The sequence below is a fragment of the Lepisosteus platostomus genome, chromosome 12, assembly GCF_059453375.1.
Source record: "Lepisosteus platostomus isolate fLepPlt1 chromosome 12, fLepPlt1.hap1, whole genome shotgun sequence".
NCBI classification, from domain to species: domain Eukaryota; kingdom Metazoa; phylum Chordata; class Actinopteri; order Semionotiformes; family Lepisosteidae; genus Lepisosteus; species Lepisosteus platostomus.
In genome coordinates, this window is record NC_142622.1 from 18,210,713 (window position 1) to 18,223,777 (window position 13,065).

Here is a 13,065-nt window from a genome sequence, read left to right on the forward strand (position 1 = left end):
ATTTCCCAAAAGGTTGAGTTCCAATGCAGTGAGTTGTTGATCATATTCCAGAAACACCAACTTGGTTTCCAATTGATACATTTTATTAAGATGAGATTTATTTGGTTGTGAGGCCAACACTGCAATTATTTTTAGTAAAGTTTTTAACTGTATCTTGGGACAATGATCATGTGACAATTAAAATCCAGAACTGTCTCATTTTGTAACAGTATTGTATTAAAATGCTAGCAAGCAGCAAGTGAAGATTTTTGTGTTCATATAAACCTGACAGCTACATGGGTTACTCTCATCATTATGAATCACATAAAGAAAGCTTCAGAAGCACAATTAAGTTCTTGAGTAATTTTTATGTTTAGTAAAAAAAAAAGTCAATTCTTTGATGATTGGGTACATGTCTTATACCTACTACACCTACCGTACTGTAGTTAAGACATACAATGCCTTAATGCTTTAATGCCAAAGAGTACGTGTTCATCTCCTTAAATTCTGACCTGTCAAGAATATGATTCATGACACACGCAAGAATCACATTAGCCTCACTGAGCTCATGCAGGGACTTTGTCAAGTGATTAAAAGAATCTGGTTTATACACCATTAGAGAAATATGCTGAAAAAAGAAAAACTAATACCTGAAATATTTAGCACTAAATGTTTTCATTTTCATTACTTTATCATGCCCTGAACAATACAGAAATTAGAAAATGTGTTCACAATATAATTAACATACCTTTTGTTTATTTCTCTGGATGACTGTTTTCCAGTCTGCCAGCTAGTAATACGTATTAGAAAACAGTACAGCCAGACCTTGACCATGTTCCTGTTGCTATTCTTTTAGACTATTTGCTACCCATTAAGTTGCAAAGACTATAACATTTTCTTCAATTTAAATTGTACATACACATATTTATCTGTGCTGCTGCAGTAGGCTTTTCTTTCTCAAAGTCACTTGCATGTCCACCATACAAACCCTATACCTGGGGGATGATTACATATAAACTTTTTGAAAAAGAGAGACGTGCTGTGCCCAACCTTACTTCTTTACAAAGAGAAAAGGAAGATCAATATTCTTGTTCAGAATACAAAATATCAACTTTTTACAGTTTCTCTCCATTTCATATCTGGACATTTTATACATATACGGGCATGCACAGTGGTTACCAAAAATATTCACCTCCTCTTGAACTTTTTATTGGGTTACACTATGAAAATATATTCTACCAATTGTTCTAAATTTACTAAAAATATAAATTTATACTTATGTGTGCAATTAAGGTGTTTCATGTGAGTTTAGGTTAAATACACCTATCTCTAGGAGGTCCCAAAGTTGATTAGCACATCTCCTAGCAAAAAAATCATGAAAGGAAGATGAAAAGCAAATCCATGATAGGGTTCTTGAAAAGCACCAAGGATGGAAAGGGTATAAGAGAATTTCAAAGGCACTGAATATCCCGCAAAGCACAGCAAAGTCCATTACAAAGAAATTTAGAAAACATAGCACAACTCTGAAACAGGGCATCCTCAAAAACAGTTTTTGGATGAGAAGAACACTAGTCAAGGAGGTTACAAAGGGCTTAGAAACTAAAAATTACATGGATATCGTACCATTTCCATGGATTAGATGTGAGAAACTGTGCATAAGACAGCAACTGTGCGCACGTAGTTGAAACCTGAGGATATGTGATGTACACCAATTTTAGTTGGTAAACACAAACTTTTTTTGCTGTTAAAGAAAAGCTTCAAACCCATAAAATGGCCAGACGGTTAGATATGGGATTGTGCCAAGTCCAACAAAAGTGATTAATTACAGATAAGTTTTTCAAAAATCAATTAAAACTTGCTATCTCCAAATTTTTTTCAAGGAAGAAACTTGCATACAGTTATAGCAATCTTTAGAAACATAACCTGTGTTTAATAACCCTGTCACCTTTGATCAGGTCTATTAATTTGGTTGAATCTCATTTCTAACACTGAAGGTTTGTATATTGGTAACTTTCTTTCTGGTTTGAATAGAATGATTATATTTATGATTGAGGGTGACAAAGCATAACTGCTGGAATTCTGGCTGGAACTGAGAACTCCAGCTCTAACACATAAACAGCCCTGAATCATACAGTCACACCCTGGTCATAGGCGCAAAGATTAATTTTATTAGACTTGTTTAGGTAAGTATAGAGTGGTTATGTTCTCTAAACTATACCACAGGCCACCTCTGCAGCTGCATTACCTTTCCACCTCTGCATTAATGTTATAAGCACATATATTGATTTAACTGACTGCTCCTGTATGGAAATCTTGGTAATTATATTTCTGTATGTAGAGATGCAATAATAGAGCTGTACACCTGTGTGTAGACTGATGCCAGTACCTGATAGGGATGATATAGGAGAAGAGCAGGATGAAGCGGAACAGGTTCCGGTACCAGGGCCCAACAAAGCCTTGCAGAGCCACCATGACCACGGACAGGACCACCTGTGCCACAAACAGGGCCTTGGTCAGGCTGTTCAGTTCCAGGTCTAAGAGGCCCACCTGGAAGAATTTCAAAACAATATCTCAGGAGAAGAACAGACTTCAGTTCTCATCGCACCTGGTTAAAAATAAGGGTGTCTGGTCTTCTAGTATTTTTTACACTAATACCTCTCCACTAGCCCCTTCACTACCAGTGATGGAGCAGCTTCCTGGTCTTGGGCTTTCTGAGGGTCTCCCCTTGGCCAGGTGGGAAAAGTCAAAGTTCTAAAAATACTGACCAGCTCAAACTGTTGTGTCTCATGTTCACTTCAAAAATTCTCCCTGTGCTGGCATGGGCTTTCTCTGGGTGTTCCAGTTCCTTCCCAAAGAGTGTGTAATGGATTTGCATTCTATACAGGGTACAATACTACCTTGCATCTTCTTTTTAACAGGACCGTCTCTAGGTTGCCATGAACCTTAACTTGGTTCTCTTCGTCTGATAATGGATGGAAGAATGTATGAATATTAGCACTCCCAAGACAAAAATATAGGCAACTACATCATAAAGAAAAGATCCTTATATGACTGAAGCTGTTCTGAATTTGGTATTAGTTAACCTTTTTTTTTGAAGAAAGTAATTTTTTCCCACATGAAGTGACAGAGTTGCTTGCCAGTGGTTATTTTTTTACCTGAAAGAGTGGATGGCAAAGGCAGTTAAAGTACAGAAGCTGAGGATTATCTCTACAGTGTATACACACACTGTAGCATATTTTGTTGCTTTTAAGTGAAGTTGCTTTTTTATTAATTGACATTTGTTACTGTAGTGACTGAATTTCAACTTCCACCATCCTTCTTATGCATTGTATCTATTGAAGATGAGTAAAACAATAGCAATCAAAATGCTTTACATTGGATAAAACTGTGGATGATAGTATTTTTATTTTACTATCGTTTGTTTGGGGTATCAAAACAGCAGATGAGACCTCCTTACAAACTGGACAAAGCTCCTTTATTTTATAAGTATAATCCAAATTATTGCACTAGAGTGCTCTTTTTTAACGCTACCAGATTTATATTTCATGAGCAAGACAAAACCAGCTATAAAAGGCTGTAACTGCTGCAGTACTCTCACTTTCCTATGTAATTAATTTCACAAGATTTACTTTTCTTGAAAAATCCTTTTCAGTATTTCATTTAAGAAAATTCTAAAGCAAAATAAAAAATCAAAGACATTATTTTTTAGGTATACTAAGCTAGTGTGGAAAATTCTTTCAATATTCAGATTGTTTGTGGTACTAGCCCATAACCATAAAATGCATTATTGTAGAAATCTCTGAATGTAAAGGCACACTGAAAAGTTCCCATATCCAAATGCTTTCTTTCTCTGGTCTAACTTTTCTTTTATTTTTCAAGTGTGTCTCTCAGCCAATGAAACATGTGGGAAAATTGTCAAAAAGGATTTCTTTTTCCCTGCCAAAGCAACCAGCAAACCTCCATCACAGTGGGCCTTTTATCTCCGGACTGCGTTCGCAAAAACAGTAAAACATAACATTTCCCTAAATAAAGAAACAGTCTGAAAAGAAGACTATATTTAAATAGTTCAGAAAAAAATCAACATTCCTGAGCATGGTCTGCTCCTTCCCTTGAGAACTGAGGGACACAGCAACGAGATTTGCTGATTTATCAGCTGTGTTTAAAAAGTAGCACAGCAAAGACAAATATCTTCCAATTTCTGTCGCCTCAACTACTACACAGTTTATGCTTGAATTATTGAGAAAAATAGGTTTGGGGGGATTAAAATGAAGAAAAATTAAGCTAAAAGACATAGAACATGTTTGAAAGCCCAGATCTCTTTGCATTGACAAAGGCAGCCTAACTTTTCAGGCCTCACTGAGGATCAGATGAAGTCATTATTCATTCAGTCAGGAGGGGAAAAAAAAGACTCAATTACCTCAACTTAAAGATGCTATCAATGAATGCAAAGTGCATATTTTACTCTATTCATCCAAATCCCATTAAAAGTGAAAGGAATGATTTAATCTGGCTTTCTAGACTTGGTCTTTTTTGTAATAAAATAAAGAATGGCTGTCTTGCAATATGCATAACCACTAACTCAAACTGCTCCTCTGTATCGTACCATAGAAAAGCTGTGAAATTTTAGACAAAATATTCAGGAATAGCAGACATGGATTTGCCTGACGATGTCAATAGCTCAAGGGTAAAAATAATTTGTCACAAGGGTGAAATCACTCTTAACGTATACAATTTATTATTGTTCGTTTTACGGGCTGAAAAGCTGCTATGAATGTAGCAATCCCCTGCATTTTCAAATATTTCATCTGAGACTAAAGTGAAAATCAGAAACAGAATGGACCATGATATGAACAACTTTTGCTTTACCTAAGAAAAGATGGCAAATTGAGTCGTTGTGTTTGTTTCTAAATGAGCAATATCCACATGTATATGTTTAACATTTGACCTTAAATTGATTTAAATCACATTCTATTTTAACATTTTAATTTTTGTAGCACAATTTCCCACAGAATCATTGTAAGAAATACAGCAGTTGTGAAAGACAGCATGTGGAATTCCAACTCAGTAACTGGCCTTTTGGGGAATGGATGTACTGTATGTGCTGTACTGTATATAAACATGCTACAGTATATTACCACATGGATTGAGCCAGCAAACAAAATAGCAAAAAAAGGCTGCTAAGAATGTACCAAATAAGATTCATTTGGATCTTAATGACAGCTGCAATACAAGCAGTGCAAATTGTCACCTTTTTGACAGCGGGAGTAGACATACTCACAAGAGAAGTATGAAGTTAGCAGTGATTAATTGTGGGACTTCTGACAAATCTCTTGCTACTTACAGTATGTGCAAGTGCACTGGTATGTCAAAGTCCACTGCTATAACATTAAACAGGATACTGCAAGGCCAGATGGTGGAGTTCCACATTAAGGTTTGTGAATCATCTTCAGAAACGTTTGCTCCTAAAAGGTCAGGCTAGATCACATTGGGATGCACTAGGATGGAGGCTAAAACGTGTTGCAGTGTCTGTGGGCACCCATTTTAGAGGAGTTTACCAAGAGAAAGAGAAATACATCAAACCTATTTTAGTGTGCTTTATACACATTACAAAAAAATGTGCATGCTATTGACCTTTGTGTTACAACACAGTTTGCTTTATAGTCCTGGATTAATATTTAGGCTAATTAGTAAACACTAATTACCGTGGTAATAGGATAGCAGTGCCAGTTGAGGAAGGTGCAAAACAGTAAGCTCCAGCTGATTTCCCTGACTCTTGGATCCAGATTGCTGTGAGACTGTTGCTTCTCAAAATCTTTTTGCTTCCAGTAGGAAATTGCCCTCTACAAATTATTATGACATCAAATATATCGATACAAACCATATCTTGCTAAGATAGGAATGGTACTATGTTCTTACAAATTGATAACAGCATCACAAATTTACAGTTTCAGTTAAAAATAAATATATTTTTTTTACTTATTCCAATTTAATTTTAAGTGCCTATTGATTGTTATTGAAATTTTACTACTGCCCATATCTTTTCTTCTACAAATGCGTTTGCTTTTGAAAAGGGTTAAGAGTGCAATTTCAAAATTAAAAAAACAAACACCTTTGTGCTCTGTGGTTGCTGCATCTTACATGTCAGATATTTTTCTTAATTATAAGAACAATATCAGACTTTCAGTTACTTAATGATTCTGATATATGCATTATGATAAATGTGACTGACCTGTCATTTGTAAGCTGTAGCAGGTAATTTTTTTTGTATCCTCAACACAAAGTCTGAGTTTATGGTGCATTTAATGCCTTTTCCTACAGCTCTATTAAGGAAATAACACAGCATCTTAACCTACAGATTTAATGTGGGAAAAAATTAAAACATTACCCCATGAGAGCAATTTGACAATTGGATGAGGATATCAGTCTGAATCATGCATATTTATGTAACACTGTCAAAACCAGATAAGAAGACTCAACTGAACATGACTTTACAGACATTTTTATTGTTCACACCATTATAGAAATCTTTTCCTGCCCAAGAGCAATGTACTCCAGATCTGAACTCCCACAGCTGAACAGCTCTATTAAAGTCAAGCAGAAGCATGTAAACCTTGGTACTGAAAAGGTTAATTGTCCCTTAAACGTCAGACATCCCCGCTATGAATATTTCTTTCAGCATAGGAAGCTATCAATTGTAAACACTATTTTTTATTCACCAGACCACCCAGGTATTCAGAATAATTACTTCAATAACTTGAGCTATCCGATGACAGAAGGAACATCAACATGCTGAGACATTCAAACAGTAAAATCTTTAAAGAACAGCTCCAATATTAAGGTTTAAGTTTCAAGTGGTAAGCCCCCCCCCACCATTGTAATTTTATAGCTGCGTGCCTGTATACTCAGAATTACAATAAGTTGGTTTCCATCAGTAATCCACTAACTAAAGGCAACACTGTTTTCACCTTCATTGAAGCTGAGAACAGCGCTAATCCTTTATAAAGTCATTTCATTTCTGATTTCATTTCATTTCATTACACTTTTCTAAGCGTAGAGCAAGAGCTGAATTGCTGAATCTGAAATTCACATTTGCCTTAACTTTCTTTTGGAATTTTTAGGGCTTAATGAACAGCCTTCATTAGTTATAATAACATAATAATATATTAAGCATTTTGTTTAGGGCTCCACAATGTACTGCATTTATGTGCTACAAACTAATATACATTTTGCATTTATTGAAAATGTTATGAAAACAGTTACAATGCTTTGGAATAAAAGAAAAGAACAGAGACTCTTACTTAAATGTGCAATAATAATAACTAAGTCTAGCAATTGAGATTTATTCTTACATTTAAGTATTGTTTTCACTGGGCGTTATCATTATTCTTAATTACATACACTATATAAACACACAATGCTGTGATTTTACTAAGCAATATGCTGTTGTTACCATATAGTAAATACAATAAATTAACTACATATAAAATTAAATAAATTTTTATTTATTGAAAAATGTTTTCTAATTTAGTTGCAAAAACAAAACTGAGGGAGAACAGCAATCTTCACATTTATTACAAAGGTTTGGAATTTACTGAGCATTGCAGAGAGAAATATGCATTTGCTAAGACAAATTATACTTGCGCAAGGCTTATTTAAAACAAAGACGTGTATCTGCTCTGGTATAATAGCAAGGCTGACTAAAACACTGAACTTCAAATTCCACCTATTTTGTGAAAAAACTCAACAGAAAACTTCTAGAGTGTGTAAGGGCATTGACTGTTTTGTTTCTTGGTGCTTTCTATTCTAAACTAAGGGCATTTATAAGTTCACTTTATTAGCCATATACAGTTTCTTGCATTAGGGATTCGTCAATGGTGTGTAAACTTCATCAATAAGATTACAAAAATAGCCTGTATTGTCTATTTTCCAGTACTTAAAGTTACAGAGGTTTGATTTTGTATGCACAACAAAGCAAAGTCAACAGAAGTCATGGGTGTTGTAAAAAACATGCATGGCACCATTTCACAATGAAATACAATTTTCTAAATACAGTAGCTTACACATTAGCAATCACTAGATATAACACAGCATGTAGAAATGCTCTTTAAAATCCCCTCTACTTCACAACCAGCATACATAAGAAATGAGAAATCTCTTCATAAGAAATCCCTTTTAGCACTCTGAATATTGTCTAGCAGTATGACAAAGACCAGATAAAACTATCTAAGAGGCAGTACTATCACGGTTTTCAATTATTTATAAATTAAAAGAAAAAAATATTTTTCACCAGTTATTTCAAATAGGCACTTTAAATTTATAGCATTTATAGGCATTTTAAATGACCCCTTGTCGTGATTTGGAAGCTATTGTACCAGTCTTCAAGAAAGGGAATTTCTATTCAAGAGAAAAATGAAGTCTTTCCTCCTCTGTCACTGCTATACATGTATAAAGGCTACAAGCAGAGGGTGGGCATTCAACTCATTTATCTCATTTGGTTGTTAGTAGATAATTAATCTCTTAGCAATTTCTTGAAGGAAGAAAGGGTATCGGCTTCAACAACAAGGTTTGGTAGTTTGTTCCATACTCCCACAAACCTTTGTGTAAAATGTGCTTCCATTTCTTAGTTTTAAAAGCATTTCCCCAAGCAAACTTGGTTTCACTAATTCAATGGGTTGAATACTTGAATCAGTTCCTCTCACAGCCTTTGATAAAGACTAAAAAGGCTCTGACTTTTTAAGATATTCTTTTAAGCACAGGAATGTATTTTGTTACTTTTCTAAGGATAGATTCAAGGACACCATATTTTTTGTACTGTGATGACATTACAAAAATGTCATACAGAATATTGTAAATGAAGTCTTACTAGAGCATTATTCAATATTAACATAGAACTGGGACTAGATTTTAAGAACTATCTGATGCATAATGGATTGTAAAAAATCCAAAGAGTTAGGGGGTGTGGGAAAAGGTACTCAGATCGACAGATAAACTACAAAGAACAGAGAAAAGAAACAGAATGATGGGGATGTCTGCTGTAATCTCCAGATAAAGAAAAGCAGCGCATGGAATTTCACAATGATTAGACTCTAAAGTACCAATTACAACGCATCAGAAACTAGAGCAAGTTGACACTCTACAATAAAGCAAATAATTTCCAGTTGGAGGGACAGAAAATGTTAATATGAGGCGTTCAAGACTACAACAATCTCTGTAAAAGGAAGTAGCTAATAAGGTTTAATGATGCATGTCAGGAAGCCACAGTATGTAGGGAAACACAGCTGGCTTCATTTTGTAAACTATTTGATATACACATCTTTCCAGTTCACAACCGTCAGCTGCGCTGGTGCCACTGGGGACAGTTTAGCCCTTAGATCAGGATATTTCCCGTATTCTCGAAATTACAAGCAAAATACATTAATATAATACTCCTAGTGCAGGCTTGTAAAGTAGTGCAAGTGCTGCAAGTTGGTTAGAGGAAGCTGTGAGGTTTTATGGCTCAGAATGCTCTGCTCAAGACAAGAGCTGTTAAGTACCAACCTTAACTATGACAAGTTGTGGACAAAAAAAGACAAGACCATTATATCACTGAGCTCTAATCTGCAAATCAGCAGCAGCACCATACACTTTACTTTTCATTTCATCCGAAACATTTCATTTCCAACTCGATGATTTACCTATGCCTTAGGTTTGCCTCATAATCAACACCCAGTCACAGGATACATATTTCTGAAAGTCAAACAGAAACTGCACAAAAGGGATGTGTGATTTATATACTAACTTAATAAAAAGGAAACATGTAGTTAACCTGCAAAGAAAATAAGCAGGGAAGGATAAAAAATTAAAATATCTTCACTGTGTACTGACACCAAATTGGCTTGAGATTATGTTTAAATTAATCTTTTTCTATTGTTTCCCTATTTCACAGCATCCCAATAAAACTTATTAAAATTAACCTTAAATCTTAAGGTTAATTAAACTCTAAATCTGAGGCACAGTAAGACAGATACAATATTCCAAGAAATTCACTGGAGTGCAGATCATACGCATTTCTGTAAAGAGAGGTTAATGCTAACCAAATAACATGAAAGAACACCTGCATGCCAGGAAAGAACTGGTGATACAAGTTGTTTTTTTGCTTTCCCAGGGAACAGTGATAAGCACACTTGCACATGACATTAATGAGACTAGAAATTCTGGTACATAAATCTGGGAACAGATTTGTTGGTCAGAGCTTGGTTTGATGAATCACAGAGGTCTGGTGAGGTCAGCCCACACGTGAACAATGGAAAGCATGTCTTGTATATGGCCAGGCTACGATGCTGTAGGGAAATAATTTGGCCACTGGACACCTTTAGCTGGTACTATTGAAAAGGAATACTAACTTCTGCCCAGAACATAATTGTATTTTAGAAGTAAGTCATAAGTGCCCATATCAATTACCATATTTTCATACAGTCCAAGCAGTTACAATAGGGTGCTTCGCTTCCATGAACCAACACAAAGATGTAAACAGAACCATAGCATTACACTTCTGTGGTTTGGTACTCACCCTTCACAGGTGTACTAAATGCAAAATATGAATGAAGTTGTGGCTACAAGGTACATATGATTCCAGAACACATCCAGATCCGTAGATGTTAAAGGTAACATGAATCCAAGTTTTTTTTTTCTGAAAGTTATTTTTACTTTACTATAAAATAATAAAATTTAACTCTAATACTGCAATAAAAAGTGAAATACTGTATTAAAACTGACGTGTTAAAAATCTCACAAAAGAACCCAGCTCAATATATTTCAATAACCTGCAAAAAATGGGTAATTTAAGGACTTTAAAGACACTTGTTTCTGCCCTGTGGTGGACATACTGTAAGATTTTAAAAATAATTCATCAAGTAATTAAAAGGTCTTCTTCTTAAAATTTGTATCAATATCAATTTGTTAAGGCCTTTTCTGTCCCTAAATAATTTGCCTGTTTAAAAATAAAGATTGTAACATATCACATAAAATATTCAATATGATTTGCGTGCAAGACTAACATTTTGATTCTGCTAGGTCTGTTTTATTTACTCAATGTTTACTTAGAAAACCAAGCTAAAACTGAGAAATTGTTTCTAGAGAGGCCCTGGATTCATAAACCCATGAATGAATGTTTATTTTCCTTGGTTTAAATAGACAAATGTCCTTAAAATTGTGTCTATAAAATTGAAGGCCCTGGATTCCAAAGGAAAATTCAGGACACAGAACTGCCACAATACTGTAATTTACACCCCTGCTCTTGTAAAAACGTACCATGTGTTCTTTTAATGTCCTCGGTATGGAGAGAAAGTAACATTAACGTCTCATCTGAGAGGCAGCTCAGCACAGTTGGGCTTCCATGTGGAATTTGTGGTCTACAGCAAAGAGTCACCAACATCTTTTCAGACAGCAACCTGATTTTCCTCCCTTCTATCCGTGTTCATTCCTTACATCTGAGATCTGATGAGATCAGACATCACAGGTACTGTTACAGCCACTGACTTACAGATTTATCTCAAAATAGCTTTGAGAAATCTTTCAAAAGCTTTTTTAATGTAACACAATGTTTTTTCACTAGATAAATGGGATTCTGAGAAAGGAGGGCAACAGAGGATTACAAAAATCAACGAGAATTTATATAAAGTGTAAAGTATAGTTTAACACTGCCTCAGTAATTGACCCTACCAAAAACATTTAAAACAGAAAACATGACTAAATGCATCTTTATAGATATAAAAATAAATATTTTATAAAAATAAATCAACTCTCTTTCAAGAGTCACATAGTCATCTCCAACAAAAAAAACCATAAAGCTTTCAGTTAGTCCGTGGTAACCTTACAGATCAGGATCCTCTCTTTATGCTTCAAAAAAACAGGTTACCAGTGGAAACAGAACAGCAGGAACTGCTGGTACTTTTGTTTACTTCAGCAAGTCTTTCTAACTAAATATGTCCAAACCGGATGGGATAGTAAAGAAACGGTATGAGACTTCAATACCCTCAGACAGTATGTAGGCACATCTATGGTTTCATCTGTCCATTGTAAAATGTTGGCAACCACATAGTTTAAACTGCATAATGACTGTGAAGCAATTCTTAATAAGCTGTCAACAAGTAAAAGCACAAGCTCTGAGCGTATTATGTCACAATAAATCACATAACGCAAACCCCACTCATGACTTCAGCTGTGCAGTATTGACTTTCTCCCATACTCCATTTCAATATTGGCACTTCTGCCACCATCTCCTTGAAATATTGAACTCCTCTCAGCTGCAAAGCTAATACAAAACAGTGGTACCCCGGTCAACAGTGTCAGTCCTCTAATTAATGGAATTCCTGTCCAAAAATGAAAACAAAATGTGAAAGAGCTTATGGAGGAAACAAGCCCTGGTTACAATAAAGGTTGTGACCCACCCATGCACAAGATGACATGTGAGGGAATACAGAGTTCTGATACTGTCACAATTACATTATTGAACATGACAGTCATTTGTCAACAGTAGCAAGGAGACAGAACTAAAATGTATATATAACATGATGGGGAAAGTGAATTAAAACATACTTTCAATATAAAGCTGATATGTAGCAGTTAAGACCATGCACTGCATCGCTTTACTCAGGTCTTTCTCTGTTGTAATAGCCACAAAAATAAAAACGATGAAGGTCCTCTTAGCAAACGACAGAAAATATATTTATCAACAACGATGCTTTCTAATCACAAGGAACAACTCTGTTGTTAGAAGATACCCCAACTGGCTGTGTCCTGTCACGATCAGGTAGGCTTATGCCTGTGTGAGCTAGAGCTGTAGTCAGCGAGAGCTACTGTACATCCACTACAGTCCTCGCTAACTCTACTGTAGGCACCTAACTCTTAAAAAAATGACAGATGGGTCCAACAAGCTCACATTTCAGGAGAATGTGCACATATTCCTTGTTCCTCCCACATTGGTTACAAGGTGACTGCAGCTGTAAAGTCAAGTTAAAGAAAAACTTGACTTGATTGGGTTGAAGAAAAGTGGCACAGGCAGCTTCCCTGACAGTCCATGAGATACTGCAAGCACCAAAAGCTCAA

The 13,065-nt window shown here is 35.4% G+C and overlaps 1 protein-coding gene across 4 annotated transcripts in view; it reads right to left on the reverse strand.

The window, feature by feature from the left end:
- The window catches only part of atp9b (ATPase phospholipid transporting 9B), a 149,767-nt gene that overhangs the window by 48,163 nt on the left and 88,539 nt on the right, over nucleotides 1–13,065 (reverse strand). For all 4 annotated transcript variants that reach the window (XM_088601272.1, XM_088601270.1, XM_088601269.1 and 1 more), the window contains one exon: nucleotides 2,366–2,526. In XM_088601272.1, the coding sequence (XP_088457398.1) occupies nucleotides 2,366–2,526 (161 nt within the window). The remainder of the gene's footprint in view (nucleotides 1–2,365; nucleotides 2,527–13,065) is intronic.